This window comes from Pinus tabuliformis, chromosome 4_1 (assembly GCF_031772625.1).
Source record: "Pinus tabuliformis cultivar Carrire ecotype Pingquan chromosome 4_1, CPIR1, whole genome shotgun sequence".
Lineage (NCBI taxonomy): Eukaryota > Viridiplantae > Streptophyta > Pinopsida > Pinales > Pinaceae > Pinus > Pinus tabuliformis.
Genome location: NC_142303.1, coordinates 759,160,479 through 759,181,474, shown reverse-complemented (window position 1 = coordinate 759,181,474; position 20,996 = coordinate 759,160,479). Strand labels below are relative to the sequence as shown.

Sequence of the window (20,996 nt, the reverse complement as noted above, 5' to 3'; positions counted from 1 at the left end):
GAATCAAATGGGAAGACTAGTTTTGACAAATCTATGAGGTCAGTATCATGTGGATATGAATTGATATTATGTTATTACATTATGTTTATGTTATGGACAAGTTAGGGTGAGGGATATATCAACGAAATGAGCATGGATAAGACAATGGAAGCAAGGTTGTTTGGTAGAAACATTTTGGTTTTGGATGTGTGGTACTACTATTGTGCATATGTTGTATATGTTGTACATGTTTCATCTATGATGTTGTGCACATGTGGTGTTGTGTATGTATAATGTGTGTACATGTTGTTTATGCAATGTTATGTACAGGGTGGTACATATAGTGTTGTGAGAATATTTCATATGTAGTGTTAGGTATAGATGGTGCTATGTACATATTGGATGTGCGGTGATGTGCACATATTGTACTATGCACATGATGGATATGTGGTGTTGTATGCATATGGTGTTGTGCACATGTTGGATATGCAATGTTGTGTACATAGGGTGATATGTACATGTTGTATATGCAGTGTTATGTACATATGGTGTTGTGTGCATGTTGTACATGTGGTGTTATGTACATATGGTGTTGTGTGCATAATTGTACAAGTGGTGATGTGGGCATGTGGTACCGTGTACATGTTGTACATATGGTGTCGTGTGCAGGTGGTGTTATGCACATGTCGTGCATATGGTGCTATGTACATGTGGTGTTGTGTACATGTCATACATGTGGTGTTGTGTATACGTTGTGCAAGTGGTACGATGTACATGTGGCAATGTGTACACGTTGTGCAAGTGGTGTCGTGTACATGTGATGCTCTGCACACATTGCACAGGTGGTACTGTGTACATGTTATACATATGGTACTGGTTTTCATGTGGTATTGTGTGCATGTCATACATGTTGTGTTGTGGGCATGCAGTACTAGGTATGTGCATTATGTAGTCGTGGTATGGTGACCTAGGTATTCATTACGGTTGTACTATGTGTATGTATTGTGTTGTGTTATACATTGGGTGTAGGTGTATGTGTTGTATGTCTAGTGTAGGTGCATATATTGCATGGTGGTGTATTTCGTGTGTATTTGTATGTGTGTGATGAACTGTGTGTGTGTGCACATGGTTGAGGAGAAGGAAATGGGTGTTTTTCGGGTGTGGAAACCGATCTGATGTGCATACAGAATAAGGACAAAGGTAGAAACTAAGGATTGATTAAAGGATAAGTATCAATATTTTATTTCATTTTTATTATGCATGTAATTTATGATTCTCGTCTATGATGATTACATGTGATCTATGATTCTGGTTTATGATGGTTACATGTGATTTATGATTTTGATCTATGATGGTTGTGTTTTGATCTAACCTGATGTGATATGTTTATACATGATGATTTGGTCAAGGATGCTATTTTGACCTGTTGTGATAGGAAGAAAGCATAATTGCAAGTGTACCTTGTTAACGGGCCACCAATGAGGTATGACTTGAAGTTATTTCAATTTATTTTAAATCTAATGGAAGTTATGTGCTTCGTACAGGAAAGCATGGGAAATGCCTGGGTTGGGTGGTCGAAACTGACAGCAAGCATTAGAAGCAACAACAAAATGAATTGGAACAAGAAACAATATGCTAGTAAAGCATTCAGAAGTAGGGTCATTGTGGGACATTGGTACCCAGTAGTGTCCATTGATTGTCATGAGCATGTTTTGAATGGTATGATGGTTTTAAGGTAGGGATATGCCTTAGATCTTGGACCTTCTGATGAGAGGAAGCCTTGCCGAGCGATGGACTGCCCAGGATGGGGGTGCCAATAGAACTTGGAAGGTGTGTGACTGCACAAAAGGGGGTGACCATATTTCCCAAGGGACTGTGTAGCAGAGAAGGGAAGGCCATGGATATATTTTCTTTGGTCATTATCATTTCTAGATGGAATCAAATGCACATTAAGAGTGTGCCTTAGAACAATTAGTCGGTAACTATTCGCTGAGAGGACAAGTGGAGCAAGATTATAACGCTGGACATTGGATTCATATTTGACCTTGCAGTGGATTTTGGACTTCCTGTGAAGGAGGTGAATCCTGGTATTACTTTGGGGGTGGAGTTGTGAGCCTTTGGATTCCCTTATTTCAAATGCAGGAATCATATCCTTTTATTTGTTGGTTGAGAAAATGTGTAAATGTGTATATGTGTGTATTATTGTAAATACTGTATCGAGTTGAATTTATAAATCTCCATACATAGTATGATTATTTTTCTAGGTGAAGCAAATGTGTATAAGAGTATATGTGGTTGTTATTGTAAATACCATAATGAGTTTTGTTATAAAGCTCTAGTAAACGACATGTTTGTCATGTTTTAGTAGATAGTCATTGTAAATATTGCAACGATCTATGTTAAAACTCCATGGGTAGTATGTTCTATTTTCAGCAGTCTTGTTGGTTATAGGTGTCATTGAACACCAAGGATGGTGTTCCCCCAAGGGGGAGGGTTTTGTAATAGCCGTGGGGAAAATTCCATGTAATAAAAGTTAATAAAGGCAAAATAATAACCATGGTTGATGGGACACGTATTCCAAGCTAAATTTTGGGAAAACGCATAGTGATGGGGATCACTAGTGATTGATTAATGGCTAAGGAAATTGGCAAAGGCAATGGCAAAGGTTTTGGAAAGGAAAAATGGCATTTTGGCACATTTATTTATGAAAATAATGGAAATTGGGAGAAAAGGGAGGTGAAAGGTCATAGGTTACATGTGAGGAGTAAAATGAAGGAAAATAATGGAAAATGAAGAAAATAGAGGCCTCATTAATAAAAATGATTCCGAGGACCAGTTCACATACTTTTGTCAGTTCAGTTTTGGATCTCTCTCTCTCTATACTCTCTCACTCATACTCTTGGACACAGAGTTTTCTTGGAGCACTCTTGGAGAGTGTGGCATACTTGGAGTTTTGGAGCAAGAAGGCAAAGGAAGAGTAGGAAAGCACAAGAGGACATCGGGATCAGCAGCTAAAACGAGTTTTTCTTGCAGGTACCGAGTTTCATGTATGTTTTCCTCACTAGTTTTGGCATGCATGACATATGCATGTGGTTTATTGGGCATGATCTATCATTGTCATGGAGGATTGCCTGGATTGACAGTGGGATTGCCTAGGCTTGCCATTTCCTGGATAGCCATGGTGTTGTGGGTTCATTTCTTTGTTTTTCTAGTTGGTTCTCATGTTTCCTTTAGCTTGGGTTGAGTTACTAGTTCCTGGAAGCCCTGGTTGGACAAACGCTCTAGAAGCCCTATAACAACTTGGGTTGAATTACTAGTCCTGGAAGCCTTGGTTGGACAAACACTTTGGAATCCCTTGGTGGGTTGAGTTACTAGTCCTAGAAGCCCTAGTTGGAAAAATGCTATGGAAGCCCAACGACAACTATGGGTTGAGTTACTAGTCTTGAAAGCCTTGGTTGGAACAAACGCTATGGAGCCTTGAAAGGCTTAGGTAGAGACCAATTTAATGATTGTTTTGTGATGTATGACCATGAGGTGGAATCATTTTTTGATTGGTTGAGGTGATTTGGCATGTGGAAGCTTTGGATGGTTTTGATTGATGTGTTCTATGAGATCCCACAATCATGCTTAGAATATGGTAAAGGAGTGACTGGATGAAGGGAGATTTGGCTCAGCCATGTCTACAGTCGGGTGGTTTGTGGAAGTGCCACAACTGGTTGGACTTTACATTAGTATTATAAGGTTATTTCTCCTTGTTATTTCATGAGTATTATACTGGTTTATATGTGGATTATATGGTTGTTATTGCCTTGGTATTTTTTTTGTTATTATGCTGGTTATGAACATGTATTATGACGATGGTTATGTATGGATCACATCATGTTTTTACTTGTAAATGAATGAAAAATGTATCTATGGCTTAATTGATGAAACTGCAGCTAATGTGTTGAGGCATCAATGCTTCTTAGCAATTCTCAGATGAGTACGAGACCCCTATGCTTAGATATGTTGTTTAAACCTGTAGATTACATATTTGTGACATGTTTGACGAAATGCCTGTCATGGCTAGTAGGGGTCCAATCAAGTCCTTGTTCAAGTAATTGAATATGTATCATTGTTCTGTTGTTACCTTTCAGTTATGAAAGTGTCATTTAGTTTTTGGCAAGGACTTGGGCTCGAGGCCTAAAAAAGTGACTCAAATATTAGAGACGCAGGCACAACACGAGGCATAAAAGTCCCTAGAAACATGCATACCCATGATGTGGGAGCGTTTGGAGCCTCCTAGATGCATGCTTGTACATATCAAGGGAACGTCAGGGGGTTTAATGGTCTAAAAACTCAGTGGGACCCAGGGACTGATTACCTCAGTGGTTGGAATGGCTCCTAGGAGTTCTGTTCTTGATGTGGAAGGTCTGTATGGTGTGTTTTCGTCAGTTCCACTTCCTTAACTAACGCATAGGGAGTCGAATCATATCATAGTAACTTATCGTCACATGTTTACCCCGATTGGCCGGTTACTTGGGCAGATGTGGGAGGAGGGTGTTACATGCGCATTCCCAGAATTGGATCAATTCCCACCTTAACAAATGTCCCCGTTCCAATCTCACATTGAATATTTTCCATAATCCAATTTTTTATTTTCAGAATACTATTCTAGATGCATGATCCATTCTTTTTAGACACCATCCCAAACTTCTACCAACCCACAAAAGACTGATTTTTCATGCATTTTTCCTTTATATTAGTCTACCATATCTTTGAACCATAAATGGCCTTCCAAAGATTCTTAGATAGTAGAGCCCAACCAAATATTTTTAAGACTTTTAAACCCCATCCACCACTATCCTTTGACTTAGTAATGTCACCCAGGAATACCAAATAGATATTTTACTGCCCCTTGCCCCAGACCATAGAAAATTGGAAATGATGGCATTGATATTTTTAATGGCCTTATTGGGAAGCATAAATAAATGTATCCAATACACTACAAGGTTCTGCATAACCAACTAAATGAGGATCATACTTCCCTCATCGATAACCATCTGTGTTTCCAAAGTGATAACCTGCACTCAATTTTTTTAATTATCCATTGCCAATCCATAATATGGTAACAATTTGGCTTTAATTTGTGGCCAAGATAGGTGAAACCATTGTCCAAAGATGAGGTCCCAACATCATAGATGTGTGCGATCTCAGATATGACCTCCTATTAATCAGAGGCGTGGATGAGTAATGATTTAGTATTATTCATAAAAAGACCATAAGCATCCCTGGACTTTGAGATGATGAGAATAAGATCTTTCCACTGACTTATGGATACCTGTCCAAAGATAAGTACATCATCAACAAACATTAGATGAGTTATAATTACCTTCTTTCTGACTTGAAGTCCAAAAAACCTTTTGTCGATCTTTGCCATGAAAATTTTCCTGCTCATCCCATTGATGACGAGTAAAAACAAAAGTGGAGAAAGTGCACAATCTTGTCTTAGCCCACTATGAGCCTTGAAGAAATTAGTAGGTAGTCCATTAATCAAAACAACATAATTTATTATTGTGACACATGCCATGATCTAGTCCACAACGCCAATTGATAGGCTGATTTTGTGCAAGATCACCCTTACAAAACACCAATCAACACTATCATTAGCCTTATGCAAATCTAGCTTAAGAACAATTCTCATTTTTTTTTGACCTAATCAAATGAATGTGCTCTTGTGCAATGGCAATGACATCTTGAATCTACCATTCCTTAAAAAGCCAAATTGTTCCATTGATATGAAATCTAATAGCTTCCCTTTCAGATGGTTAGTAATAATTTTGGAGATCATTTTGTATGTGATATTACATAAGGACATAGGCCTATAATCCTTAAAAGAAACTTAGGGATGCGTGCTATGAAAGTGGCATTTATATCGCCTATGATCATTCTTTTACGTCATGATTCTTTTTTTGGATTCATCATATCCTCACCCATAATATCCAAGTGAATGAAGATCTCAATCATCCATCTGTCTGGTCATGGATATCTATCTATCACAAAAGATTTAAGGACATATGTCAACTCCTCCATCATAATAGGTTTGTTAAGCTTCATAACCTCCTTCATCGAGAACATATGAGGAAAGGAATTAATAAACTCCATTTGATTATCTATGTCAACATTTACATTTCTTGAAAAAAAAAAACCCAAAATATATCATAGCCTCCTTGTGAATGTCCCTAGTGCTTATGAATATTTCACCCGATTCAAAGGCAATCTCCCAAATTGTGTTCTTGTCCCTTCGCATTGTTGCAAATTGCTGAAAAAGCATAGTATTTTTGTCACCTGCCTTTAGCCAGACAACACGACTTTTAAGCCTCCATGTCTCTTCCTACAACCAGAGAAAATGTCTCTTATGTTCTTCCAACTCCCGAATCTCATCAATGTGTTCTCGCGATAAAAGACCGCCATCTTTTGCAATGTTTAAACATACCATCAATACCCTTAAGTTCTTTCGGATGTGTAGCCAATTTATCTCATTCCCAAAACTTAACCGCCCTTTTGAGACTATGCAACTTCAAAGATACAACCTCCATCCATGATAGTTCATTTGAAATTGTGAATTAGGACCATATGTTGCAGATTAACCTGCAAAAATCCTGCTCTCCTACCCAAGATTTATTAAACTTGAAAGGTAATCATTTCCATGTCCGATCTCCCTTCAAGAATGATTGGGGCATGGCTCAAAAGCGATGTCAGAGAAACCTAAGATTGCATAAATCCCAACCTATCCAATAGATTTGCATGTACCAAAGATCGATCCAAGTGATTTGCAATGTGTTCGAGACCAACCTGACCATTCATCCAAGTCATTTAAACAAATACCCACAAAAAAAAATTAACTTCAAATAAATTTTAAAAAATAGCCCAATAAATTTATTTTACATCTCTATTCCCAACACTCTTCACCTCATTATGAGATTCAAATCTCTAGCAATAATGAGGAATTCACATACATCCATTTGATCCAAAAAAAATCCCTACGATCCTCGTATGACGCATATATATTGAACAAATGGATACATTATACAAATCCATGAAAAAAGCCAGCGAGCAATATCCCTATAAATCCTATAAAAAAATAATTTAAATTTAAATATTTCTAAACAGAATTATTTTTTACTATTCCATTTTAGAACTTTCGGACCACGCTCAAAGTCTAATGCACTTGGTGGATTAGTTTTATATAAAAAATAAAAATTGAAAAGAAAAAATGAAAGTTGCTTAGCTAGGAAATGTTCGATAACAGTTTGAAAGATGACATCATATTATTTGTTTTTTTTTTCTTCAATTAATAACCTATTTAATTTGGAAAAATATATGTCTATATGTCTTTTCATTTTTCTTTAAACATATAATTCCCTGTATCTGATGTTTAAATTTTAAACCGTAAAAATTTATACATAGGCAAATATGTGTGGTTATATTTGTTATACAAAGGTGGTTGATTGAATAAAACATTGAAACAGGCTTGGGAAGGGGTTGTCCTCTTTAGTAGATTTGCGTACGTGGAACTTATGAAGGTGTTGATTTGGCTTTGTAATGGAACAAAATTTAGTTTTTAATTTATGATCAAGGGAAAAGAAATATTTATAATAGAATAATAAATTCAATTTTTAATGTGCGATTATGGAGGATTTATATTGATTTATTTTACTTTAAAAAATTATTTAATTATTTTTATATTTAAAAATAAATAAATAAATAACCAACTAAATTATTTATATTTTAAAAATTAAATTATTCAATCAATTAATTATTATAATAGTTTCATATTTTTTTTAAATTAAATTATTAAATGAATTAATTATTATAAAAATTATAATAATAAATTATGAATTTTAATATTATAATTTTTTTAGAGAGAGGAGGGGTGTTCTATGGTTTTTAAGAAATTAAAGTTGTAGAGTATTGATGAGGTTAGGATAAATAACAAACTTACTAAGTTAAAGCTTATGACCTCTACCATTAGATTCAATTAGCCAAAGAAAATCAGGTAGCTTCTCTCACTGTTGTGGGAGACTCCCTTTGTATTTAGCATTTGGTGAAAAACTCTTAGGACAAAATATTAAAAATTCTTATGAAAAGAATTAGGAAAGCAACAAAGAGTTATCTTCAATAACATATTTCCATGTTTTTTGTGATGTCAATAAATATGCTCACTTGTGTATTAAAGAAGGTTGTAAATTAAGATTGGGAGATTTAAAAATCAATGGCAGATGATTCCTCTCATGTTCTGTAGAGCTAAATGGATTGACACTACACAATTATTAATGATTGCATTATCAATTAGTAATCATATGGCATGTAAATTAAATTTTATTTTTTGGTGGATTAGTTTTATAGGTATAAGGTATATACCTATAAAACTCTATTTTTTGTTATGAGTTTGAAGTCCCTTAAAAAAAACAGTTTTGCTAAATAAAAGAACTGAAGATGTTTTTTGGAAAATAAAACTATGCACTACTTAATATATTGGTTAGAATCCAAAGCAAACTTACATATAAATACAAACTTCTCATTCTAATTAAAATATCTTATATTCTTTATTTATAATCTAGTTATTAATATATTTAATGACATTTTGTAAATGTAATTTTTATTATTATTTCAGTTTTGTAAGTATTAGTTTGTTTTTGGCCAAAAATATATGACACTTATCTATAGTTTAACATCAGAAATTCGATTTTTATTTATTTGTTATTATTTAAATTTATTTATTTGTAAAGTCACTGGTTGAGGTTTTATAATGAGTTTTTTAGTAACTTCCATTTCTATTAATTACTAATTTTTTATTTCTTTTTTATTTAACTTTTTTAATTTTTTAATTTTTTTATTATTTCTATTTTCATGAATTATAATTTTTTCACAATATTTTCAATTTAAAGTGACTTTTTGTTATATTAAAAATATATTTTAATAAATATAATTATAAACAATTATATGTATTAATAAAAATGCACACACACATATAAATATATGTATGTTAATATAAACAATAATAGTTAATCATATTTTTTAATGGTCATGACATTCAACAATACAATATTCTATTAGTTATTTTATTTTTGCGATAAAATATTTGTCTTTGTTAAATTTTTTGTTTAATTAAACTATGTTTAAACTAAACAACCAATATTAGTTACTATATTACCCTTGTTTATACAATACTAAACTAATCGAAATAAATATATAACATTAAAATAAATTATAAAATAATTTAAAATTCTTCTTTTCAAAATGATATATTATTAAAATTAATATAATTATTAATTACTTTTAAATAAAATTTCCAAGAAGCTAAATTTTATTCGCGAATTTTCGACTCTGGGTTTTTAATTTCTATATTGCAATGAATCATTACTTTTAGTTTTCGTTTTTTAAGAGGAAAATCATTACATTTTGTTTTATTTCTATATGGCAATGAATTATTACATTTAGTTTTCCTTTTTTAAAAGAGGAAAATCATTACATTTAGTTTTCCCATACACGCTCGTATTGCTTCGCGTGAATTTTTTTATGGTGCAAAGTATGTGTTAAGATGAAGGAATAATTGGAAAAGTTTAAGATAATGATAAAATTAATATAATTTTAATTCAACATGTATATGTTAAATAATAAAATGTTGCTATTAAATTAGTTAATTTTTTTAATAATGAAATACATATTTAGGATGAATATTTAATTTTATTTTTTAAAAAAATTGCAATATTGTTATTGTTTTTTTTAAGTTTGGTAAGACTATACATTTATTATGTCTATTATATTAATTTAATTGGGATGGGGAATTAACGAATAACTTCACATTAAAGAGTATTTTAACAGAGCAGAGTCTACTCAAAACTTGTAGACATAATATTAAACCTGGTGACTTCACATCAAAGAATGCCTTAACAAAACATTATCTATCCAAAACCAAATCGACATAATATTAAACCTATTAACTTTACACCAAAAAAAACCTTAACCAAACACTTTCTCTCCAAAATCCATAAACATAATATTGTAAAATTTAAGTATTTATCCATTAATTTATATTTATGATTCAGGATCGTCAAATGATTCTACGTACATTTATTGAACTGTTGAAACTACATAACAACCCAAAATATTATCTCGATAAGATTATAAAGATTCGATGGGAAGCCCTGTCCTCTATTTTTTTTCTGCCCACAGCGCCTGATTTTTCTGAAGCCATAGGGTTTTACGAGGTTGTCCCATGTACAAAATCCAACCAAATACCTAATCCATGATTTAAAAAACAGTATTCAGACGTGATAACTTTAAGAACGCTCTATGACTCATAACAAGAGATCGGGAGATAACAGGGACTGAGCAATGGTGCTTAATTCTGAGCTCAGGTGCGCAACGCTGCAATTCCCGTTTTCAATACTCATAGTTCTAAAGGCACCATGATACTGAACATTTATTGTGTGGCGTAAGCTCTCGAGCTTCTGGCTGAGCTCCACCGCCTCTGAGCTCAACAGGCGGTTCTCCTCTGTAATCTGAGCATAACGCTGTGAAACAATATTAAAATTGTTCATTATCTGCCCGTTTGCTGCTCTCAGATGAGCCACCTGTGCCCTTAGCTCGTCCAAGTGCTGTTGTTTCCGGAGCCGAGACCTCCTTGCAGATTCTCTGTTAGACAACATCCTTCTCTTCTTCCTCACGTTTATTGCTTGCTGGTCATCTGCTTCATCCGAAGCTGAATTGCTCTGGGAATTTGAGATGGCCTCCCAATTGCTTCCAAGAGAATGGAATGAATCCTGAATTGGGTACCTTTTGTCCACAGAAATAGGCATTGATCTCTTTGTGGACACTGCAGTTTTCGCCCCAGAAGCATCCAGATTGGCAGAAAAATTCATATTGTTGTATTGGGTACTTCCCATATCACATATTTCTCTGCTGCATTCTGCTGGATGGATTGGGTCTGCAGAGTCTTTGAGGATGCTCATTTGGTTTGAATGAGAAATAAGCATCTGATTTGACTGCAGCCATGTTAAAGAGGGAAAATCTTGGACAAACCTTTCAGATTCTGTCTCAATATTCATTCTGTCAGATCCAAAATATGAAAATGCTGCTTCTGCTGCAATTTCTGACTCCATGGCAGATCCTTTTGCTGCCTTCAAAGAATCAATTTGGATTGCAGACAGCACAATATGTCCAATTGACCAGCTAAGGTATTAAGACCTGAAATAATCTCAGAGACAAAGTTTGAGAGTTTTGACAGGGAAATCCAAAAGATACAGTCCTATAGTAACTAGCAACAAGGTTGAAAATTTAAAAAAGGCTTGTACCACAGAGCCAAAAGCATATACAGCAATGGAATAGAAGAACTACGTGGAAGAACTTCAGTAGGATGGTGAACATAGGTAGAATATTTGGCTGCCCAACAGAAAAGCTATTCTGAACAACTACTGAAATGATAGTATTCACATAACTCTCCTATATTTGACTATCAAACAGAACTAAACCAACCCTGCTGAAGAGCCTTGAATGCTGTAGCTAGTAGGTGGTGCAGACCTCCAAAAATTGCCCAATCATGGAGCTTTGATTAACCTCAAAATTTGTCTCAAAATACATGATCAAAATGAGCCTTGAATGCTGGAGCTAGTAGGTGGTGCAGACCTCTAAAATCTGCTCAATCATGGAGCTTTGATTAACCTCAAAAGTTGTCCAACTCAAAATAAAAGATCAAAATATAATTCAAAGTCCACAACTCAAAATAAAAGATCAAAATGTAATTCAAAGTCCATAAACAGACCAAATGCTTACAGAGAGAAACACAACCAGGGCATGGACAGCATAAAACCCCAGAGCAACAAGTAGCCAAGAAAAGCTTGAAGAAGAGAATAGTATATTGGATAAAAGCAGATCATGTATTTATGGCGGTTTATCAGTGGAATGTCACCATGTGAAAGAGCGAAAGGCCAGACAATCACAGAAAAGGCATAAGCATCAATTTTTCCCAATGGGACCCACATAAAAGAGGAAGTCTCAAAAGGGGGGACAAATGGATAATCCACAGAGCTCTAGACATCGAAAAAGAGGACAGTGCACATGAATAGTGCAGCAGGAGTATTTTATTTATGCAGGACCTATATCTTTCCTGCAAGTGTAAGAAAATTATTTATAATCTTCAATTTTTTAATCATTTATACCAACAAAAATTTATGTTCGTTTTCAATTTTGTATTATTTCGAACTATGTGAAAAAATGCCCAAGTGAAGAATATTGGCCACCAAAATATTCCTTAATCAATCACTGCCATTGATGGCTCTGGGATGAGTCATAAAGCACTGCCCACTTAAAAAAATTGTCTCTTTTATATTTGGTTAATGAAGTTGTGGTTCCAGAAGCAGGCTTTATTACCTTTTGTTATTGAAAAGACAAGGCTTGTGAATGTAAAGAATTGCCCTTGGGTGCATGTATTTACAGTACATGAAAAGACAAGGCTTGTGAATGTAAAGAATTGCCCTTGGGTGCATGTATTTACAGTACATGTGTGGGTAAGTTCCCTAGAGAGGAAGGGCACATATAATATAAATATGTCTGTCAAACTGTTGTGCAGGCCATTTTGTTGGAGGTGCTCCTAGTTGTTGCTTGCACGTGATAAGCGAGTTGAAGAAAGTATACGAAACATATTATTGAATTACTAGCTCATACAACCAACCATTTGGATGATATATATATATATATATATATATTCTTAAGCAGGTATATATATATATATATATATATATATAATATAATGTGTCCAGAGGCAGGCAAATTCAAAGGAATAGACGTGCACTATATACTGTAATGGAGTGGAAGAATTTCATTTGCAGTGAGAGCCGAGACAAAACAAGAAGGAATAATTAATTAATTTATTTGTTAATGGAATGCAAATGTCAGTGGTATAAACACTGAACTATACTCTTAATTATAATTTAGTGTCAGTCACATCCTGGACGACTTTGTGAAGAAAATATATATATATTGTGTGTATATATACGTAGGCAATCATGAAAGTCGATAATTTACAAACAGTATGGATATTATGATCCTCGCCATCTTATCCGGGACCAAAAAAATTAATCAGCCATTATGACACAGGAATCAAGGCGCGAAAAACTTTACGTTTACTGGTTATTATTGTGGCGGTTATAGTGAAATGTATTCCAGCGGTTTGTTGCTAATTTAAAAGTTTACTTTTTATATAAAGGTCAAAATGTTCCATTATGAACACAAACTACTTTATAATAAAAATATTTTTTTTTCAGAGAGAAAAATCAGTATGGATTATATTAAGGATATATAAAGATCAAGATATACATATGTGTTCAAAACCTCAGCCATAATAGAGAAATCATAGTGAAAAGGGAATAACTGATTCCCCAAATAGGTTCTGTAGAAAACTGTCCAAAAATGTAACGAAATATAACAGTTCTGAGGGAGCTCATTCAGATAGAGCGCAAAGATTTTACATATTGGAGCGCATTGCTGGAGCATAAAAAGATAATAGGGCTTATAGGAGAGCCCGCTTAGTCCAGAGAAAGCATGAACCCCAAAATTGTAGTCAAGATGGAGATAAGAGGCAGACAACAGCCTTGGAAAATACGACCATTCCGCCACTTCCAGAGATGCCAGCAGGTGAGAATGAAAAGAGCATGCCAGGAGGGACATTGGGCGCTCCACCATAAGAAACCATCCTGTACAGAAGCAAAAGATCGGTGAGGAAAACCATAAGTCAGAGAGAGGTCATACCAGATTGCAGTGGAGGCGGTACAGTCGAAGAACATATGATAATTTGATTCTGCCGCAGCTGAGCATAGCTGACACCTGCTAGGACCGTGCCAACCTTTTTTTTGAAGGACCTCCCAGGTGAGGTTCTTGTTGGAGAAAAGAAGCCATGAGAAAAGGATGGACTTGAGAGGGCAGTGGGCTTTCCAGAGCTTGGCAGGGAAGGTAGGGGAGGAAGGCGGAGAGTGAGGGGAAAGGGTTGTGTAGAGGTTCCTGACAGAAATGGGATGGATTGATTTCCCAGTTGACCAAATCAATTCATCCATTGTCCCCATTTGAGTGATTTCGCTGTGAGTGAATCGGTTGGTAAAAGAGAGCCATAGGGGGCGGAGGGGGGGGGGTAAGGCCAATTGGAGGTCGTTTTTCCAGATAGGCTCCTGAGAGGACCATGTGAGAATGAGCTTGTCCCAGGTAAAAAGACCCCTTGAATGGAAAAAGGAGAGTAATGGCGGTGGGATCATGGATTCTAGGTTGTGCAGGGTAGGGTCAATACCAATGAAGACACTTGTGCCAGAAAAGATAGTCCATTTTAGATTCATCATAAAAAAGGATTGAATTTTCCTGAAGCAAAGCCAAATGGAGGAACCTGATCTGATGCCGAGAGTGGACCTTCTGTACCAGTATGCTATATTTCGGCCTTTGAGATACTTCTGATTGATGAGAGTACTCCACGGACTGCTACCAAAGATGCCTCTGTGAAGGGATTTGCAGATGAGCGCTTTTCCAAAGCATTTCATGTCAAGAAGGCCCCATCCACCTGCCTTTTTTGGCCTTGAGATAGAGTCCATGCTCACAAGGTGAAATTTTGACTGGTATGCTCGGCCGCCCCATAAGAAGTTTAAGTTTACTTAGTTACTTCTGGAACTGAATATGCCACAAAATATATATAAAAAAATAATAATTTCCAATGCCTTCTTAATCTGGTGATTTAAAAACATGATTTTTCAAACCTCTTTTTTAAAATGGTAAATATTATTATTAAAATTGCATAATTTAAATGAATTAAACAAATGTCAATCATATACTCTATTGAATTTATTTATTATTCAAAATTTATTTTACAATTTTCACTAATTATATCATTAAATTTAGATTTTTTTTAAATTCATAAAATTAAATATTTAAATTTATTAATTCTTTTAAATAAAAATTTAAAGAATTTATAAGAAAATTAAGATTATATCTTAATATCATAATTAACTAAAAGTAATAATCGCATTGAATGCGTGTGCTGCGTACGTATGAGACACGTTTATAACTTTCTTCCTAGAGGGATTTATGCTTTGTTTATAATTATATGGTTGAATGTTTAGGTTTGAGGTTGAGATAATATTTTATTAATAACTATTAAAATAAAATAATTATGCTTTGTTTATAATTGGTTTTATTTAGTTGAATGTTTAGGTTTAAGGTTGAGGTAATATATTATTAATAAGTATTAAAATAAAATAATTAATAAATAAATTGATGTTGTTTTAATTTTTAAAAATTATATAATAATTGTGTTTTATATAAATTAATTTTATAGTGGTGATAATAAAATTATTAATTTCTGTATTCAAGTTTTTGTGATCCTCCATAATAGCAGGAGTAACTCAACAAGGATTCCCTGAAGAAGATTTCCAAAAGTGTGGCTCTTGTTATAAAGGCTAGTAGCTCGGTCAGCGCGTTCAATCATAAGCTTATTGAAAGTTGCCCTCTTACCCCCAGAATCTATGGTCTGCCAAAGATTCATAAGGAATGGGCTCCTCTGAGACCCATTGTCAACACGATAGGAGGGCCAACTTATCTTCTTGCTAAGCATTTAGCCCAAAAGCTTAAGCCCCTTGTTGGCCATACAAAATCCTTCGTCAAGGACTCTGCATCGTTTGTTAATGAGTTACAGAGTTTCAAGCTTGATGCAGATGACAAGCTTGTGAGCTTTGATGTGGTCTCTCTCTACACTAATATCTCTATCAACGAGGCCATCGAAGTCATCAAGTGTATCACAGATCCTGATACGGCTTATTTAGTTGGTATTTGTCTTACTTCTACTTTCTTTTCATTCGATGGGGAATTATATGAGCAAACTTGTGGTGTCGCCGTGGGTTCCCCCCTCTCCCCTGTGGTAGCTAATCTATTCATGGAGGATTTCGAATCAAAGGCCTTAGCTTCTTCTCGTCTTCTGCCTAAGATGTGGAAGAGGTTTGTGAATGACACGTGTGTCAACTGGTCCCATGGTAAAGAAAAGTTGGAACTGTTTTTCCTCCATCTTAACAATCAATCTAGTTCTATAAAGTTCACCATGTAATTTGAATGTAATGGTAGTCTGCCCTTCCTTGACGTCCTCCTCTCAAGGAATGATGATGACTCTTTCTCTCATCAGGTATTTCGTAAGAAAACTCATACGAAGCAATATCTTCATGCTGATTCTCATTATTTCCCACCTCAAAATATTGGTGTTCTCAACACCTTAGCGACTAGAGCTTTAAGATTTTCTTATGAGAACCATCTCAATGAAGAGAAAGCACATCTCCTAAGTGTTTTCTTAAATAATGGGTATAGTAGACACCAATGTACTAAGGCTTTCCTCAGAGCTGAAAAAGGTCCTAGTGCTAAGAAAGATACCAAGGATCGATTTTCTTGTGTTCATCTTCCTTTTATCCAAGGGACCACTGACAAGATTGCGATCCTAAGGGTGGCTTGAACCTTTAAGCCTTTAAATACCATCTGGAGCTCCCTTAGATCTGTAAAAGACCCAGTGGACCCCAGGAATATGAACGGTGCTTACGTTATCCCATCCTCTTGTGGGACTCCCTACATTGGTGAGATTGGTTGCTCGATTAATCAAAGAATTTGTGAGCATGGTGCTAACATCAAGCATGGTAGGACCCACTCCTCTGCTTTGGCGGAGCATGCAGATAAATCTAAGCATCACATCTCCATTGAGGAGGCCCAAGTCGTTGCTAGGGTTAGTCATTTCCATCATCGTAAATTGAGGGAGGCCCTAGAAATTGAAAAAAGACCCAATAATTTGAATAGAGACGATGGATAGAATAGTAGTAGAAGTTGGGTCCGTGTCTTGTCCTCCTAGTTCTTTAGGCTTATTTTTGAGATTCATTTTGTTTGTTTGTTTATCTATGTAGGTATTGGCATCCCTTTTATAGTATTTGTTGTTAATTTATTTTTCATTAGAGTTTATTTTCTTGATCCTTCGTATTTTTTATGTATTGTATCATCCTATTCGCTCTCAACTCCTTTTAGTATTTTTGTTATTTGTTTAATGGGGCTCAACCCCATATTTATTGATTACTTTTCTTTGGATATATATATATATATATCTTTTGACTTGTGCATATTTTTGTTTTATTTTATTTATTTTTCCATTAATTATTTTTAATTCAGTTTATTTTATTCCCAATAATTATTTTATTTATCAAATGATTTTGTCTAGATTAGGGTCTTGACTTGTTTTTATAATTTTTGACTTCCCTCTTTTAGAGTTTGACTTTGTTTTGTTTTTTTTAATAAATTAATTTAAATATTATTTCTCAAAAAATAGTTGTTTAATATAGTGGTTACTTATTAATATTTGTTTTTAGTAAAATAATATCATAATTTAAATATTATTTTTCAAAAACTAGTCGTTTAGTATAGCCTTAATATTTTTAATAAATTGATGAAATAATATCATTATTTAAATATATTTTTTTCAAAAACTAGCCGTTTGCTTTTAATATATTAATAAATTAATATCATAATTTAAATATTATTGTTCAAATATAGCCGTTACTTGAAATTATGTCTCTACATTGCTCTCTATTTAAGCCTTTGTCATGGTCTGTGATGAACCACACTTATTGGTCAAAACACATGGACCAAAAATTTCTCTTATGTGATTTCTACCGAAAGACTTTGCTTAAAAAATGATTAATGGTCATTAAAATTGATATGGTTTACCAAGGTAAAAAATTTACTTGATTTTTTTAACATTTTATTTTTGTATTTGACCAACTTAGATCTATCTTAACCCCAGATCTATCAAGTAACTTCAGACCTATCCAGTGCCGACCGGGATCAAAACTCTTGAGGTGAAAACCTTTTTTTAGAGCAAAACTTGAGTAAAGGTGTGTTTGCACTTGGAGGGATTTGATCCCTCTAGGCGCTAGATCCAGGGTTAAGATGGATCTAGGTTGGTTATATAATATCTATATTTGTATCTATGTGTCTCTTTCTTATTCCTCTCTCTATCTCATCCCCCAAACATACACATACTCTCTCTCCATATCTATCTATATCTCTCCCTCCCTCTTCCTCTCCCTCTCTCTCTTTTCCCCTTCTCTTCCTCTCTATTTTCCCCTTCTCTGACTCTTTGTTCCCTCTCGCTCTCCTCTCTCCCTCTATGTCTCCATCTCTCCTCTTTTCACCCCCTCTCTCTCTCCCCTTCTTTCTCTTAAGTCCTCTCTCTTCCTTCCTCTCTCTAACTCTCTCTCCCACATCCCTCTATCTCTCCCACATTTTCTCTCTCTCTCTCCAACTCTATCACTATCTCCCTCCCTCTCTTATGTTCTCTCTCTCTCACATCCATCTTTGTGTCATTGTCTCTCTCTCTTCCCCTTCTCTCCCTATCTCTCTCCACTCCTCTTCTCTATCTTCCATCCTCTCCTCTCTCCCTCACTCTCTCTCCATCTCTCCCTTGTCACTTCCTCTCTCTATCCAACTCTATCTCTCTATGTCTTTGTTCTTTCCTCCCTCTCTCTCCCCTCCTCCGTCTCTTCCTTCCTCTCTCCCCTCCTCTGTCTCTTCCTTCCTCTCTCCCCCTCTTTCTCCCCCATCACACACTCTCTCTCTTTCTCTCTCTCTCTCTCCAACCTCCAACTCTGTCACTATTTCCCTCCCTCTCTCTCTCCACCCGCTCCCCCTCCCCCCCCCCCCCTCCTAAATTTGATCCCATTGTATCGTGTTTAAGAAAGTGTCTAGATTAAAAAAAATGCAGTTGGTTGTAAAATATTAAACCTATATTTTGGATCAATCATGTCAAAGAAAATATAATAATGAAAGACTTCAAAGAATCATGCATTATCTTTCCTCTATTATTATTAGTCACTTTGCTTGCTCTCAACGCTTGGATCCTTACTTAAGATGGTCCTTACTTAAGATGGATCTATGCTAGTTCTTAATAATATTATTTATATTATATAAATTTCACATCTTTATCTATAAAGGTATTCTCATTTTAATTTATTAAAACCCTTAATCTTATTTTAATTTTATTAAAACCCTTATTTAATTTCTATGGAAATATTTTTACTAGTCGTGGTGATAAGGATTTAGATATATCTCAAAAGTAATTATAACCATTTTCTTTTGGATTTAATTAAAAAAATGGTATGTAATTAAATTAAAATAAAATATTTAAAAAACATTTTGATTGTGAAATAAGTTATGGTTTGTGGGCATGTGGTAATGATAAGCCATGATTGGCCCATTCTATTGTAACAAAGTCTTTTTACAAATTAATAATATCCATGGTAAAGTGGGTGAATATCCATGGTTAAGAATCTTGTAATATTGTTATAAAATATTTTAATTGTGAAATAAGTTATGATTTTTGGGTATGTGGTATTAATAAGCCATGGCATTGTCCCATGGTATTGTAACAAAGACTATTCACATTTTCATAATATCAATGACAAAGTGAGGGTGAATGTTCATAGTTAAGAATATTTTCATATTGTTATAAAATATTTTGGCTGTGAAATGAGTTATGTTTTTTTGTCATGTGGTATTGATAAGCCATGGTATTAGCCCATGGTATTGTAACAAAGCCTATTTACAAGTTAATAATATCCACAATAAAGTACGGGTGAATATCCATGGTTAAGAATCTTTTCATATTGATATAAAATATTTTGATTGTTAAATAAGGGTGGGTTTTTGGGCATGTGGTATTGATAAGCCATTGTATTGGTTCATGGTATTGTAACAAATCTTATTCCCAAGTTAATAACAAAATCAAAATATAACAAATTATATATTATACTTTTAACTTTTTAATATTTATTGAGCCAACATTTAAATGTTTACACTCATCAAAATTTATATTACTTTTAACTTTTTGTTTAGCCAACATTTAACTTTTTATTTTTTTTTAATTCAGCCAACATTTAAAATTGTTTACATACATACATTACACCTACACATCTACCTTACACTGGGCTATAGGCGCAATGCCCAATAAAAATTAAGAGAAGCTAAATAATTTTGGTAAAATATTTTGAAAATTAAAAAAAAATGTGAATATAAGATGAACAATCTAAAAGAAAATATGGTTCATCTTCAATTTACTTTCATTTCATGATGTTTTGGAAATTAACTAACATCCAATTTCACTACAAAACTTAAATTTATTGTTAATTTATCAATATTTATTTTTTCCTCGCATTAATAAAAAAATACTTTTAATTTTTGAAATCAAAATTAATTACACTTTATAATAACTTATTTTATTTATAAAAATAAAGATATCTTAATTTTATATTTTTTAAAGTATTATTTCTATTTTATTTTTACATTCAATAATTAAATTAGAATAAATTTATTTTTTCTTAAATTATTATAAAGTTAATATTCATCTAGATTTTTATTATAAATTAAAAAATTAACGAACTTTTAATAAAATCCATAAAATCTTAAAAAATAAAATACTTTATAACTCTTTAAAAAATAATTATAAAAAAATAGAAAATTTGATCCTCATAATAAAAATAAAATTCTGTAAAATATTCCATACATTCCTTTTCACATGTCTTTTTACATATGCATAGCTATAGACTTTTCATAGTTCATTGATGCTCATAATCATTTTTTTTTAACGCAGTGTATTGAGCCCCATGTCGCTTAGTTGTTACCTTTGGCCCATATATTTTAATTCTTGCCTCGCCCACTTTTGTAGCACCTCCTTGCATGAGTTGTGCGGCTTGTCATTTTCCACTTTACAAAGTGGATACCGGAGTAAAAATGATAAATAGTATTGCCCACTTAGTAAGGATAAAAGTCACTCACTACATAACACATCAAAAATATTGAATGCGAGTTTTGGGAGAATTATGTAGTGTTAGCCCTAGAGTAAAGATAAAATTCACCCAAAACACAATACATAAAGAAGAGGGATTGGGTAATACCCAAAAATTACATGAATCACATATAAA

General features: G+C 33.9%; 1 protein-coding gene across 2 annotated transcripts; it reads right to left on the bottom strand.

Annotated features, from left to right (window-relative positions):
• Positions 1–10,032: 10,032 nt before the first annotated feature.
• On the bottom strand, positions 10,033–11,908 carry LOC149178374 (uncharacterized). 2 transcript variants are annotated; one of them, XM_089423639.1, is made up of 2 exons: positions 11,797–11,908; positions 10,033–11,658 (listed from the first exon to the last, which is right to left on the bottom strand). In XM_089423639.1, exon 2 carries the CDS (start codon positions 11,124–11,126, stop codon positions 10,323–10,325), a length of 804 nt encoding a protein of 267 aa, XP_089279765.1. In that variant the 5' UTR covers positions 11,127–11,658; positions 11,797–11,908; the 3' UTR covers positions 10,033–10,322. The 2 variants fall into 2 exon arrangements, with proteins under 2 accessions (XP_089279765.1, XP_089279766.1); XM_089423640.1 differs by having other exon boundaries at positions 11,786–11,906.
• Between the last annotated feature and the right edge of the window lie 9,088 nt (positions 11,909–20,996).